Raw genomic sequence first — 15,981 nt, 5'->3', positions numbered from 1 at the left:
TAGTATTTTATTAGTTCCTTGTTTTTCAGTGCGGCATAGTATTCCACTACCTGAATATACCAAAGCTTTTCTATCTTTTCATTTGTTGATGGACACCTGGGTTGGTTCCGTCTCTTTGCTAATATGAATAATGCAGCAATAAGCACGTGTGTGCATACGTCTGTTTGGGTGGTGCCAGACCATCTTCCATAGTGGCTGTACCATTTTACATTCCCACAAAAAGTGAGTAAGAGTTCCAATATCTCCAAAACCTCGCCAGCATTTGTTTGCTACCCTAGTGAACTCTGCTGCTGTTGCTGGGTACTTACTACTGTTTATCTGGGCCTTTTCTCTTTTTTTACCACTTTAATCCTGTTAGTAATTAAATTTGTCTATTTTAGTAGTTCAAGAGAACAACAGCTAGTACACAGTCAAAGCAATTTTTATTTGGTAATATTAGTTTCAATTGTAATGAATTAAGTAATAGTTATATGTAAAGTTTCCTGGGTCATTAAATATTCTGCCCACAACATCCTTAAGTATAGCAACTCATAGCTTGAATTTGTTCTTTAGTTCCTTCAGTTTAAGAAATGATGAGTCATAAAACAAAGAATTTTTCCTTTACTTTTCAAAGAGAAGAGTCTATGGGGCGCGGAGGGGCGGACTGGGAGAAGAGTGCAACAATAAATGAATGGGAATCCAAAGTCTCTGTAAAGAAAATTAATAGTAATAATAATAATAATGAGCCAAGAAGCTGCACTGCAATCCCAGAGGTGTGCTGTTCGACTCCACCAGATGCTCTGCTGGAGAAGGAAGGACAACCTCCTGCACCAGTCAGATCTGATTTGATGGTACATGCACAAAAAATATTAAAATTATATTTTAAAAAAATGACAAGCAAGTTCGGCCTTTTTGATTTTCCAACTCCAGCCCCTTGCACATTTCATTATAATACTTTATCATCCTGTGTTGCTCTTTGAAATCTTCTGTTCAGCTTCTTAGCTTCCTGCTTTCTTCTCTTTGCTTTGGCTTCTTGGTGTTCTAGTGCAATATTCAGAGTCTCTTTTGACATCATCCTCCTCCGTTTCTGTAATGACCTCTTGTATTCTCCATGGATGACACTCTTGATATCCTCCCACAGCTCATCTGGTCTTTGCTTATTAGTGTTCAGGGCTTTTCTCCTGAGTTGGTTTTTAAATTCAGGAGAGAGAGACTCAAGATGAAGTTTTGATTCCTGTGGATTTGATGTGCTTTTCCTTAGCTTTCAGTTGAACTTGCATATGAGCAGCTGATGGTCGGCTCCACAATCAGCACCTGGCCTGGTTTTCACTGCTGATATTGAACTTCTCCAATGATTCCTTCCACAGATGTAACTGATCTGATTCCTGGGCATAGCATCAGGTGAAAACCATGTGCATAGCCTGTATTTATGTTTCTTATAAAAGATATTTGCAATCAATAAATCACTGATTGTGCAGGAGTACACAGAGTCACTGTACCAAAAAGAACTGGCTGACACAGAAGAATTTCAAGAAACAGCATATGAGCAAGAGGCAGTGGTGATGAAGGAGGAAGTGCAGGCTGCTCTGAAGGACTTGGCAAAAAACAAAGCCCCAGGAATTGAAGGAATACCAACTGACATTTTCAACAAACAGATGCTGCCCTGGACATGCTCACAGCTTGTGCCAAGAAATCTAGAGGACAATTACCTGGCCTACTGACTGGAAGAGATCCATACCTAGTCCCATTGGGAAAAAAAGGTGACCCAACAGAATGTGGAAATTATAGAACAATATCATTAATATTCATGTAAGCAAAATCGTGCTGAATATTATTAAAAAACAAGTGGAACAGTAGATTGACAGAGAACTACTAGAAATACAGGCTGGGATTAGAAGAGGCCCTGCCTGGCACTAGAGACATTATTGCCAGTGTCTGATTGATCTTGACAAAAAGCAGAGAGAACCAGAGGAATGTCTGTGTTTCACTGACTGTGCAAAGGCATTTGACTGTGTGGATCACAACAAATTATGGCTAACCTTGAGAAGAATAGGAATCCCAGAACACTTGATTGTTCTCATGTGAAACCTTTACTTGGACTAGGAAGCAGCCCTCACAACAGAGCAAGGAAGCACTGCATGGTTCAAAATCAGGGAAGGAATGCATCAGGAATGAGCTTTCTCTCCATACCTTTCAATCTCTATGCAAAACACATCATTTGGGAGACTGGGCTTTATGAGGAGGAGTGTGGGTTCAGGATTGGAGAAAGACTTGTGAACAGTCTTCAGTATGCAGATGACACAATCTTGCTTTCTGAAATTGAGGAGGACCTGCAGCTCTTGCTGCAGAAGTTCAAGGACTGTAGTCTTCAATATGGATTGACGCTTAACATCAAGAAGATAAAGATTCTCACCACTGGGCCAATTGGCAGCACTATGATGGATGGAGAAGAGACTGAGGTTGTTAAAAATTAGAGCTTGCTCAGCTCCACAATCAATACTCTTGGCATCAGCAGTCAGGAAATCAAAAGACAAATTGCACTGGTAAAATCTGTCAGGGACCTCTCCAGAGTACTGAGAAACAATGTCAGTCTAGTGACTAAGGTGTGCCTGATCCAGGTCATGGTCTTCTCAATTACCTGCTATGTGCTGAACTATGACTAAGGATGACAGAAGAAGAATTGATGCTTTGAATTTCGGTGTTGGAGAAGAGTCTTTTTATTTAATTTATTTATTTATTTATTTTATTATTTTTGTGTGAGTGTACCATCAAATCAGATCTGACTGGTACTGGAGGAGATTGTCCCTCCTTCCCCGGCAGAGCATCTGGTGGATTCGAACCATGCACCTCTGGGATTGTAGTTGCAGCTCCTTGCCACTAGGCCACCAGAGCTCCCCTTGGAATAGAGTCTTGACTGCTGAGAAAACAAATAGGTCTGTCTTGGAGAGGGTGAAACCAAGTTTCTCTTTGGAGGCTAGGATTTTGAAGCTTTATCTCACATAGCTGGGGCATGTAGCCAGGAGGGACCAGTCCTTGGAGAAGGACATCATGCTTGGAAAGGTGGAGGGACAGCTCAGGAGAGGAAGACCCTGAATGAGATGGATACAGTAACTGGGGCAAATGGGGTAGTTGTGACAGAGACAGAGAGACTGGCTCAGGACAGGGCAGGCTTCAGAGCTGTTGTACAGAGGGTCATTATCAGTCACAGGCGACTTGATGGCATGTAACAACAGCAGCAAAAACAACAACATATGTAAAGCCAAGAAGAGATGTCCTTATGCCACAGGAATTGTTTTTAACACAGGACTCTGCATCAGAGCCACCATATATATCCTGGGTGACAGCAGTCGGGCGATCAGGAGACATACTGCAGTGGGAAAGTCTGCAGGCAGGGACCTCTCCAAAGTCCTGAGGAGCAACGATATCAGTGTGAAGACTAAGATGCATTTGATTCAGGCTATGATCTTTTCAATCACTTTCTATGCATCTGAGAGCTAGACAATGAGTAAGGATGACAGAAGCAGTGATGCCTTTAAGGGACTGTGTTGGAGAAGGGCCCATGGGCTGTCAAAAGAATAAACAGACTTATCTTAGAGAAAGTACAGTCGAGTGCTCCTTGCAGGCAAAGATGGCAAAGCTTTGTCTCACAAACTATAAAAAGAACAAAGACCCCAGGGGACGGCCCTGTCTGACTTTCGCCGACTAGGGAACTCTCCCCATCAACAGCACGAACAACATGTGTTCACGATGTTCAGACAGTCCCCGCTCCAAACCTCTTTTTACTCATCTCAACACCAATCTTACTGTTTTAATGGGTCCAAAATTCAACTTTTTAGCTCACAGAACACACAGAACTGGAAAAGTCAAAAGGTTAGTAGCCAAATACAGTCAGGAGAGCCTCCAACACGTGCTCGCAGGCACATCAGCCTTGAGACCTTAGGCCAGTGTTACAAAGTTCTTAGTCCCGCCAGTATCGGCTCTCCCCCCCACCCCTGGCTGTCCAACAAACTTAGGCAAAGGCTGTGGGGTTAGCGCCAGTTCTGTCGGTGGGGGACAGTAGTCCCGGGGTCCACTCCATCTCCGGTCAGGTCTCTGGTTCTCTGCTGTCACTGCTATGGCTCTTGCTCTGGTCCTTAGGGACAAGGTGTGTTCTTACTGTTTGCAGGTGGTAAGACTTTTCTCCCTCCTGCTGTTGGATCTATGCTAGCAGGGCTGCTGGCTGAGATGAGGAGCCCTAACCGGACGATGGGGTCAGGCTCCCCAACTGCCCCTCCAGAGAGAGGTGTGCAGCAATCTGTCCACTTAAGTTTCACAACCACAGAAACATAATGGTGGCTGGCAAGAGTCAGAAGCAACCTGACAGCAGAGGGTGTGGTTTAGGGTTTGGTTGTTTTTTCACGTAAGCCTCTTGTTTAGAGTCAACAAGACCTGGGGAGGGCCTTTGTATTTAAAGTTGGTTGTTGTTATATTTCGAAGGAACATTCTTAGTGGTACAGCACTCTCCGTCAGTATGCTGCACTGAGGTAACCTGGGGTTGCTGTGATGCTGAACCTTGTGCCATTGGGGTGTCAAATGCCATAACCCATGGTGGACAGTGTTTGGAGGAACTCCCAGTTTAAGACAGGTTTGGAAGCAGGAGTGGCATCCACTTCCTAAACAACATGCCTCCAGAAACTCTGAACTTTGATAAATATTGATAGTTATAGAAAGGCTTCGGGCCTTTTGTTCATAGGGCCACTGTGAGTCGTGCTCGACTCGAAGGCAATCCACAGGATTTGTATTCAGAATATATAAGGAGCTCTTGATATTCGATAATTAAAAACAACCAACCCGACTGAAAAAGGACCTGAATGGGTATTTCCCCAAAGAAGACGTGGTGGTGGTGGTGGTGCTGTTGAGCCAGAAGCAAGTCCTAGCTGACCCTTCAGCGAGCTTTCAGGGACTGTAAATCACATGGGAAGAGAATGCCCATCTTCCTCTGTGAAGCAGCTGGTGGATTTGAACCATGTGCCTTTTGGGTTTGCAGCTAATTCCTAACCAGCAGAACCACCAGAGCTCAAAGAAGATACACAAATAATCAGTGAAGACATGAAAAGACATTCAGTGTCACTAGTTATGACAGAAACGCAAACTGGAAGCACAGTGAGCCAGTGCTTTCCATCTGGTAGGACAGCGGTAGTCACTGAGCAGACCCCATGGCCCTACTACCCTACTGCTCCAGGGCCCCACTGCCCCACAGTCTCATGGCCCCACGGCCCCACGGCCCCACTGCCCCACGGATCCACAGACCCACAGCCCTATGGCCCCATGGTCCCACTGCCCCACCACTCTGAAAGTGACCACAAGCAAGTCTTGGAGAACAAAGTTCAAAACCCTATCCATCACTAGCGTCAGTGGTCTAACAGCCAGTCTTGCAGCCTGGAACAGAATCCACATCTGCGGCACGAGTTTCAGCAGCCGACAGCCTTGGTTCTAAGGGAACACCAAGAGCAGGGAGGCACCTGGTCCTTAGACCAGTCAACCACACAAAATGAGGGCCAGCGTGTGCCCAGGCATAAGGCCGAGGAGGCAGGGAGAGAACGCAGGAGGATGACGGGGAAGTCCTCCTAGAGGAAGGGGTGAGACGGATGCTGACACAATGCAGGGATCGGATTCTCTGTGTGACTTGGAAAGACAGGGTAATGGTGGGCATAGTTCAGTGGTGACTACTTTTATAAAACACAATGAATGGTATTGATTTTACGAAACATAATGTGAATGAAGGGTAGTGTGAAACACAATGTATGTGAACTTTGTAAGCAAACAATAGAAAATATTTTTTAAAAAACCCAACAACCAAACACAAGAAATGCCCTTCTACAAAGATGACATCAGAAGCAAAGAAGGAAGCCCCTTCCCCTCCCAAAACTGAAGCCAAAGCAAAGGCATTAAAGGCCAAGGGTGCATCTTGAAGGGCATCCACAGTCACAAAGAAAAAGGGTCCACATGTCACCCAACTTCGGGCGGTCTAAGACAGAGACCCTGAAGGCAGCCCAAATACCCCTGGAAGAGCGCCCCCAAGAGAAACAAGCTTGACCACCGTGCCATCATCAAGTTTCCCCTGACCACTGAGTCAGCCATGAAGAAGATAGAAGATACACTTGTGTTCATGGTGGATGTCAAGGCCAACAAGCACCAAATTAAACAAGATGTAAAGAAACTCTGTGACACTGATGTGCCCAAGGTCAACATTTTGATTAGGCCTGATGGAGAGAAGAAGGCTTATGTTTGACTTGCTCCTCAATAGGATGTTTTGAATGTTGCCAACAAAACTGGGATCATCTAAACTGAGTCCAGCTGGCTAATTCTAAATATACATTTTTTTTCTCACAAAAAAACCCACAACAGAGCAACCCAAGAAAAAAATGTGTATGAATACCTAAATGGAAAAAACAATCTGCTCCATAAACTTCCACTCAGATAACAAAAAATTTGAAGAAAAAAAGAAGTACTGGCAGTAATGTGGAGAAACTAGAATCCTTATTCACTGTTGATGAGAATATAAAATCACTATGCAACCATGACAAACAGCTGGCGTTAAGATGTTAACCAGAGTTCACAGCTGACCTAGCCATTTGGCCGAAGCATGCACCCTGGAGAATTAAAGACGTCTGTCTAATGAGTGTTCAGGGCAGCACTATTCCTAACAAGTCAGACGTCTATCACATAATGAAGGGATAAATGAGATGAGTGCAACACAAGGCGTTACTCTGTGGCAGCAGAAAGGAATGAAACAAAGCTTGAGCATATCACCACCTGGACACACCGAGCTGACGAAGGAGAGAAGCAGACAGGGCAGACACATCCTGACAATTCCACTTACAGTGTTCACCACACACAAAACAACGGAGACCGAGGTAAACGAGTAGCCATCCAAGGACAGCGAGGGTGGGGGCCGATGCGGAGGGGATGATGAAAATGGCCCAACAGCGATGACAGTGAAATGCACTTTAAATGAGTGAACTTTGTGGTGAATCCTGTCTCAATAAAGTCGCTGAAAAGAAAGTGACCTGACTGGTCACCCTCAAGTGCCCTCTGAGTTCTCCCAGTCAGAGGTCAATTTCCTCATCATCTCAAGGTCAACATGAACACTTGCTTCTTTTCCAACACAGACTCGTCGATATCACAGTTGTTTCTTGTGGGTTTGGTGGGCATTTCGTTGCTGATGAGTGTACCCTGGAGAGATCTTCACATTAGATTTCCCAACGCAACATGCTCTTGGTTTCCTGACTGCTGTTACCATGTGTGAGTTGTGGATCTAGGTAAAATGAAACTGTTGACCAGTTCTGTCTGTCTGTCTGTCTGTCTGTCTGTCTATCTATCTATCTATCTATCTATCTTGTCTATTGGTCCCGTGGTGAGAATTCTTGTTTTCCTACTGATGAGATGTACCAGGTATATTTCTTTTAGGCTCTATTTTCATTAGAACATTCCCTATTTAAAAATCACTAAATATGCCCTTCTGAATACAGAATCAAGACCTCATGTTTCTGCTAGGGCCGAGGGCTCTGGCGGGTGGCCCGGCAGTTCCCAGCACCACCCTTAGCTCTCTTAGAAGCACAGCTGTGCAATCAAGCTCTCCAATTTTCCTCTGCTCACAATGTCCAATGGATCCTGTCCATGGCAAGCTGGACCATGGCCTAGGGATATTATACTAATGTCAGATGGATCTTAGCTGAGAGCAGAGAGCACCAGAGGAATGTCTATCTGTGCTTCATTGACTATGCAAAGGCATTTGTCTGTGTGGATGACAACAAACCATGGCTGACTCTGAGAAGAATGGTAAGCCCAGATCATTTGATTGTGTTTATGTGACAACTATACTTGGACCAGGAGGCAGTCAACAGAATAGAGCAAGGAGACACTGCATGGTTCAGAATTGGGAAAGGTGTATGCCAGGGATGTGTCCTGTCTCCATATCTTTTCAATCTATATGCAGAACAGATGTCTGATAGGCTGGGTTGTATGAAGAGGAATGTGGCATCAGGATTGGAGAAAAACTCATCAACAACCTATGATATGCAGATGACACAACCCTGCAGCCTTCAATATGGATTGAAGCTAAACATCAAGAAAACAAAGATTCTCATCATTGGGCCAATTGGCAGCACCATGATAAATGGTGAAGAGATTGAGATTGTTAACAGCTTTAGTTTGGTTGGCTCCACAATCAACACTCCTGGTACCAACAGTCAGGAAATCAAGAGACGAATTGCACTTGGAAAGTCTGCTATCAGGGACCTCTCCAGAGTATTGAAGAGCAATGACATCAGTCTGGAGACTAAGGTGTGCCTGATCCAGGCCATTGTCTTCACAATATTTTCTGTGTCAGAGAGCTGGACAATGACGAGGGATGATAGAAACAGAATTGATGACTTTGAACTGTGGTGCTGGAGAAGAGTATTGAATATACCACAGACTGCCAAGAGAACAAACAGGTTCATCCTAGAGAGGGTGAAGCCAGGCTGCTCCTTGGAGGCCAAAGATTCTGAAGCTTCGTCTCACATATTTTGGACATGGTACAAGGAGGGATCAGTCCTTGGAGAGGGACATCATGCTGGGAAGGGTGAAGGGACAGAGAAAGAAGACCATTGGCGAGATGACTGATGCAGTGACTGGGGTTATGGGGGTAGGCGTGTCAGAGACAGTAAGGTTGGCACAGGGTAGAGCAGGGTTCAGGGCTGTTGTACAGGGGTTGCTATGAGTCACAAGCAGCACCACTACCACCTGTGCTTCTGAGCCAAAAACTGTACTTCTCAGGTGACCTGGATCCACCAGAAGCTCCTCATGCGCAGCTGGGTGGTCTCCTCCCAGAAACCCAACAGAGGGTCAGCTGTGAGTCTGAACCAGCTCTGTGTTAACGAGTGAACTAAATTCAAAAGTCCTTTAGAATCCAATTCCAATTCTCTTCCATAACTTCTCAGATCCAGTGATCACATTACCCACACACATCTCTGTCCAGTTGGATGGTAAAACCCTCATTTGTAAGAGCCAGTATTTTATCTTCTCAATTTCATGAACAAGTATGTATGGAAGGCCTCTTATTGGAGGGTGGGGGAGACTGTACAGCCAAGTGGGTCTCACCTTCATGAAGTCCTCAGAGGAGAGGACAAACCTCCGGGTGCAGTTCAAAGCCTGCCGGCCTCAGACGAAGGGGCACTCCCACCCTCATCACCCCAGTCACTGAATGAACCCCTCCCGCCTGATGCGCGCACACGTGCTCACACCTCTGCTTCTCCCAGCAGCTGAGGAGGGCTGATGGCGCAGCACACAAACTCCTGCCTCTGTGTGACACAGCTGTGCTTATGTTCTCACCCAGCTGCTCACTTCCATAGACAACCAATGCTGGTGACGTGACAAACACGGTATGTGACACGTGTCATCCTTACAGAGCACCGCACGCACTGCTGTCCCCCGTGTCACCCCTCTGGGTGTCCCACGTACCACTGCCCCGCCACACTTCAGCTAGATGACAGCTGCCCTCTCCAGGCTCCTTGCAAAACTCGACAACATCACGACAGGTTGTTTCCGGGGTGATAGGAACTTCTGTCAAAATCTGTTCATTGTTGCTCAGGAACACGGTTAATATCATCTGCAAGAAAAAAAAAGATTAAGAAATTAAAGTTGTGCATCTAAATTCCAAAATCAATCTCCATAATAGTCTATGTGTTTCCTACTGCCAAAGGGGCCCTTTAGAGTAGTGAGAGATCTTCACCCTGAAACCCACAGCGTCCCTTTTCAGCAGGAAGTAGCTAAGAGAATACGCCATCCCCTTTTCCTTATGACTCAGGGTGAAGTCTCTCTCAGGGAGGAGTGATAAGGAATGGCAAAGGACACACTGACAAAGAAGATTAATCAGAACTGGCTTTGACAAGCACTGTGGCATTTGGACAAGAACAAACTGGGAGGAGGGTAGAGAGAATAGTGCAACAATGAATGAATGGAAACCCAAAATCTCTGTAAATGTTTATGAAAATTAATAAAATATAATTATAGGAAAAAAAAAGCAAAAAAAAAAAGAAAAAAAAAGAAATTAAAGTTGTAACCTGAATTCATTCACAGCTACAGACCTATCTGTAAATTTTAAATGATCCTTCCCTCCTCCTTCCAAATACCTAGGAGGTTATAGAAGGCTGATTCTCAAGTTCATGTAGAAAAATTTAAAAGATACATCTTGAAAATTCCCAAAGAGAAGAACACTAGGAGGGGCCCTCACCAGCAGAGGCCCTCACCAGCAGGGGCTCCCACTAGAAGGGGCCCTCACTATAGGGGGCCCTCAGAAGAAGGGGCCCTCACTAGAAAGGGCCCTCACTGGAAGGGGCCCTCACCAGCAGGTACCATGTTGTTGCTGTTGTTGTTGTTGGACGCCATCAGTCAGGACAGACTCACACTAAGCTGACCCCAGCAGGTGTGCAAAGGCTGTGAACCACACAGGAGGACAACTAGTGGACTTGAACTCCTGCCTTTGGCTTGGCAGCACAATTTCTTACTCACTAGGCCACCAGAGAAGCTGTACTGCTAACTTAAAGGCAGTTGGTTCGAATCCACCAGCAGTTTTGAGGCAGAAAGATGGGCAAACTTCTCTCATGCCGTTTACAGCCACTGAAAACTTGCTGGAGGGTCCGCAGGGGTCACTCTGTCTGATGAGTGTGAGCAGACAAGACAGGCTCTCTGAATAACGTGGCCTGAACACACAGCTACCTGGAGGGTACAAACCACCGAGCCAGGAAACAGGCCCGACGTACCTACACACAGAAAAGGAGCAAGTGACAAAGGGGCCAGGTGGACAGGGACCTGCCGCCCTGAGATGGTCCTGACGCCGAGGGCCCTGAGGGACAGAGCAGAACTGTCCATGATCCCGGAGGGCGGCAGGCCTTACGGAAGCAGATGCCTCATCTGTCTCATACAGCAACTGGTAGGTTTGAACCAGGAACCTCACAGGGAGCCTCCAAGTGCTTTAACTATGTCACCACCAGTGTGTAAAGAAAGGAAGTAATTAAAAATCATGGAGGAAAAAAATTCTACAGGGCACGCTTTTTGAGTAATTAAGACAGTCATCTGGAAAAAGCCGAACAGCATTCAGAACCACATAACAACACCATACAAACGCCAGGTGGAAGCGTGGGAGAATGCCTGCCTGACCATGCGGCGCAGTAACCCCTCTAACTGTGACCCAAACCCAGAATACAAAAAAAAACCCCTAAAAAACCCAACCTTGACAGATTCAAGTACATGCAATCTGAGCCTTCCCATTAAAGCAAAGTACAAACTGGGAAATAACTTTTTAACTCATAGTACAAAGTAAGGGCAAATATTTCAAAACATAAACATTCCTAAGAATTGGTAAAAAAAGGCAAAAAATGAAATTTACAAAACAAAAAAAAAAAGGGAGCAAGTAAATGAGTAATATACCTCAGCAAGAGCAATGCAAATGGTCTTACACATAAAAATACATGATTATCATAGGGGGCTTTGGTGGCCTAGTGGCAAGAAGCTGCACTGAAATCCCAGAGGTGTGCGGTCTGAATCCACCAGATGCTCTGCTGGAGAAGGAGGGGCAATCTCCTCCTGTACCATTCAGATCTGATTTGACTGTACATACAAATTTTTTTAAAAAGTACATGGCTATCTGTTTAAAAAACAGTTTTTAAATTGTCTCACCTTATTTAAAAAGAGAGTGGGAAAAAGAAGGCAGAGTGGGGGAGATGAAGACAGAGAAAGGAAAACCAAAACCCAACGTTCTCTTCTCACTTTTATCTCATGTTTGCAGAGATTAGTCAGAGGGGATTTTAAAAATAATTACTCCTAAAAATCCAGATACTCATTTCCACGGAGTAGGAATCCGCTCAGAGCTGCCCCTCCAGTGGGCTTCTGGAGACCGTAAATCCCGCGTGCGGGGCTGCTCACCTTCCCCTCAGACCCGGGTGGATTCGAATCACTTAACTTTGGGTTAGCAGCAAAACATGGACTGTGCCACCAGAGCCCCTCCAGGACCACTTGAACCAGAAAACACTCTACTCAGCTTCTCCTCCCGCCACGACCAAAGACAAGGCAGAAGCAAAACCAGATTTATCCTAAGACTTCCTTCTTTCTCATCATTTCTGGAGCCAACTCACTCCAATTTTTTTCATGTAAGTGCCCTAAACCTTCAAGTTTTTTAATTAAACATCTGTCATGCGATGCGATCTGATGTAACATAATGATCAAATTACATAAACAAAACTGTAGTAACTCTGAGGGGTGTTGGCAAGCCGGCCTCTACTGTCCGTTCAATGGCACTGCTGGGCTTCACTGTCCACACCGCCCCCACTGCTGCAGCTGCCAGGCCCAAGCGTCTCCTCCAACACGTAAACAGGAAGCAGGCTCTGCTTGGATTAGAGAGGAGGGCTTAGGACTGTGCTCCGGGAAGGCAGATTTCTCCTTGAAGAGCCTCTGATGGGCACTGCGCTCTCCACAGAAGGCCGTCTGAGAGGGTGGAGATGGCAAGCTCCGAGCAGAGCAATGAGCGTCTGTCCCAAGCCCCACCTTCCTCCCCTGCCAGGGCCTGGCCCCATCACACGCTGTCCTCTCCTGGCAAGACAACACCCACCATTTCCCTGTAAACCATCTGCCACCCTCTCCTGTCTGCCTTCACCAGCTCCTGTCAGAGGCCACACAGACCAGGCCAGCTTCCCCCTAAACTCCACTCCTCAAAGCCAAACCCTACGCAATGTTGGGTCTCTGGCTTCCTACTGCCTGGGCAGTCCCTGGACAATCTAGTGGACCATGTGAATGACACATTAAAGAAAACATCTATCGTAACCGGTACCCAAGGGAACCCCCCTCCACACATATACATACACTCTGTCTCTGTGTGTGTGTCCCTCTTTTTTTAAATTTTTATTTTTATTATTTGTGTGTGTGAGTACCGTCAAATTAGATTTGACTGGTACAGGAGGAGATTGTTCCTCCTCCAGGAGAGCATCTGGTGGATTTGAACCGCACACCTGTGGGACTACAGTGCAGCTTCTTGCCACTAGGCCAGCAGAGCTCGCCGTGTGTCCCTCTTTAGTAAGACAAATCCAGTCTGTTCAACAACAAGCGTCACCCCTTCTGTTCTTGGCTAGTATAAGCAAAGTTCTATCTTACAAAGAATCAAGTATATCATCTCTGCTTACTAACTCAAAAATTAGATTTTTTTTTTTTAAAGGAGGGGGGCCCAGGAAACTTTGAACGTCAACAAAACAACCTGCAAGCTGTGTGTGAGGAATCAAGACAGGTGATTCTGGTTTCAGTGCGAAGTCCAGGATACGCGGTCCTCCTTTTCCATATGGTGAGTGGACAATAACTTCTGACGTGACATCCTCGGGCCTAAACAAGAGACTAGAGCGGCCTACCCTCTGGGACTCAGTCCTTCCAGGTGGGCTGCATCCTTATCCCTGCCCGCTCGTGCCCAGTGCACCCGGAGCCAGGAGGACCCACCTGACCACCGCAGTGAGAAGCAGACCTCTTTGAACTGAGAGCCAAGGATGATGTGACACAGTCTTGAGGATTACCCCAGAGCCCGAGTTAGCGTAGTCTGGAGCAGGCTGCAATGCTCACCCACAGGGGACACCTCTGGTGGTTCAAATCCCCCAGTAGCCAGGGGAGAAGGATGGGTAATCTTCACCCATGTGCAGCCTTGAGCACATGACGGCCAGGACGGACGGCTCTGAGACAGTTCCAATCCGGTGGCAATGCATTTATTGAGTTGTTTTTTCTGATTTACCTAGTTTGTTCAGCTAATGGGTGAATCCAATACCACAGGACACAGAAGAGGGTAGGCAGGCTTGCAGGGCTGCGAGTGTAAATATTCTTTTTTAAAGCCAGGAACTCCCAAATAACCTATCAAAAAGTCAGTAAGCATTAGCCCATTAAAACATTAGTTTTACATTCTGCTTTTACAAAAAACAAAAGAAAAACAAAAGCAACTCAACAAACCATAAATGTGTATGTCATTGTCAGTGCGTCCTGGTTCTTCAGCTCTGGCACAATTCACTTTCTTTAATCCCTATTATTAAACTGAAGCAAATGTCATTATACTAACAGAAGCAGCCAGCCCGGCACTGCCTAGATGGTGTGTCCTCCCTAACCGTGTCCACGGCCAGCTGTGACCGGCGCTGGCCCACCACTGCTGCCCAAGCTAAAGGTTCCCAGCTGTCCACAACACGAGCGACTCCTCGGCCCCAGCGCTGCCAAACCCAGACGCCCTCATGCACCTGAGGTCTCGGACACGCGGGTCTTAGCAGCTGGTGGGTCACAATACAGTGGGCATCAGGCTTGTCCTCCTGGGGCGCACACAGCAGCACACCTGGATTAACAGAGACCCTGAAAACTCTGGAACCCCAAGGACTGAGGAAACCAGAGGAAAGAAGGTACAACGTATTCCTCTCCTGAAAACAGCAAATGCTAAGTGGCCAAGTGCAGCTGGGTAACAGGAAAAGTGAAGGTGAAACACAAAGAACAGCAAAGGTGTGCACACTCAGCCTGGGGTCCCTCCTGAGTCCCTCAGCCGGATGGTCCCCCCACCCAGGCCCCACACCCACCTCCTCTTGCCCCATTTCCTGAGCTCGCCCAGCCTCCTTCCTGCCTCTGGGAACAGAGCGACCATTTCCTCCACAACGTCCCCCATGGTCAGACCCAACCACAAACAGCACACTGGACGCCAAGGCAGAGTCTCCACCCATTACAGGGTCTTGAAATCACAAGTACATCTCAACCTGACTTTCTGAAATTCTAAAAAAGTCTGAAAACTCAAGAACTAACCCTAAGCTCACGGAAGACAAGTCTTGTGCCCCTTTAACTCAGTGCTGGAGGGCAATGTTGGACACATGATGATGAGAACTGGTCAATGAAATCAACAAACTTAAGAGGTGACCTTAGCCCTGTCTTCAAAAATATCTGAGCTGCTGAGAAAAATGACGGGAGTACAATAACGGCATTATTCAGAACAGCCAGGAAAGGGCAAAAAGCCAGCAGATGACCGGAGATGGAGAGGCTACAGCAACCCCTTCAATGATACAAAGTAACAAAGATGTGCTTCAACAGGGATAAAACTTGAAAATGGTACATTAAGTGACAGAAGCCAGACCGAAAGAGCCACAACTGGGTGGTTCCAATTCCAGGTCAAGTCCTAATCCCGCAAGTCCATGGAGACAGAAGGAAGACCAGTGGATTCCCGTGAGGGAGGCACCAGGATTAACCAAACGTGAACATGAGGTGCTGGAAAGGGTCCAAAATCAGACTGTAGTGACAGCCATACAAGTCTACAAATTTACTAAGATCCCTGAATTATTGTTGTTGTTCTGTGCCGTCGAGTTGCCTGTGACTCATAGTGACCCTATGTACAACAGCCCTAAAACACTGCTCATCTCACTGTCTCTGACACACCTACCCCATGACCCCAGTCACCAGGTCAATCCATCTCATCGAGGGTCTTCCTCTCCTGTACTGTCCCTCCACCCTCCCAAGAATGACGTCCCTCTCCAAGGACTGGTTCCTCCTTGCAACATGTCCAAAATATGTCAGACAAAGCTTCAGAATCCTTGACTCCAAGGAGCAACCTGGTTTCACCCTCTCTAGCACGAACTTGTTTGTTCTCTTGGTAGTCCAAAGCATGTTCAATACTCTTTTCTAACACCACAGGTCAAAGGCATCAATTCTCCTTCTGTCATCCCTAGTCATTGTCCAGCTCTCTGATGCATAGCAAGTGATTGCAAAGACCATGGACTGGGTCAGGCACACCTTAGTCTCCAGACTGACATCATTGCTCTTCAGTACTCTGGAGAGGTCGCTGACAGCAGACTTTCCCCAATGTAATATGTCTTTTAATTTCTTGGCTGCTGGTGCCAAGAGTGTTGACTGTGGAGCCAAGCAAACTAAAGCTGTGAACAATGTCAGTCTCTTCACCATCTATCATGATGCTGCCAATTGGCCCCATGATGA

The 15,981-nt window shown here is 46.3% G+C and overlaps 1 protein-coding gene across 1 annotated transcript in view; it reads right to left on the bottom strand.

Moving 5' to 3' along the window:
* The window catches only part of PPP1R13B (protein phosphatase 1, regulatory subunit 13B), a 51,953-nt gene extending 42,343 nt beyond the window's left edge, over positions 1–9,610 (bottom strand). Inside the window, exon 1 of the mRNA XM_006879046.1 lies at positions 9,463–9,610. Coding sequence (XP_006879108.1) covers positions 9,463–9,610 — 148 coding nt within the window. The remainder of the gene's footprint in view (positions 1–9,462) is intronic.
* Between the last annotated feature and the right edge of the window lie 6,371 nt (positions 9,611–15,981).

Source organism: Elephantulus edwardii, unplaced genomic scaffold (genome assembly GCF_000299155.1).
Source record: "Elephantulus edwardii isolate Elephantulus edwardi_28Jun2011 unplaced genomic scaffold, EleEdw1.0 scaffold00002, whole genome shotgun sequence".
NCBI lineage: Eukaryota > Metazoa > Chordata > Mammalia > Macroscelidea > Macroscelididae > Elephantulus > Elephantulus edwardii.
Note: the sequence above shows the minus strand (reverse complement) of the source record. Positions and strands in the feature narration are given on the sequence as shown.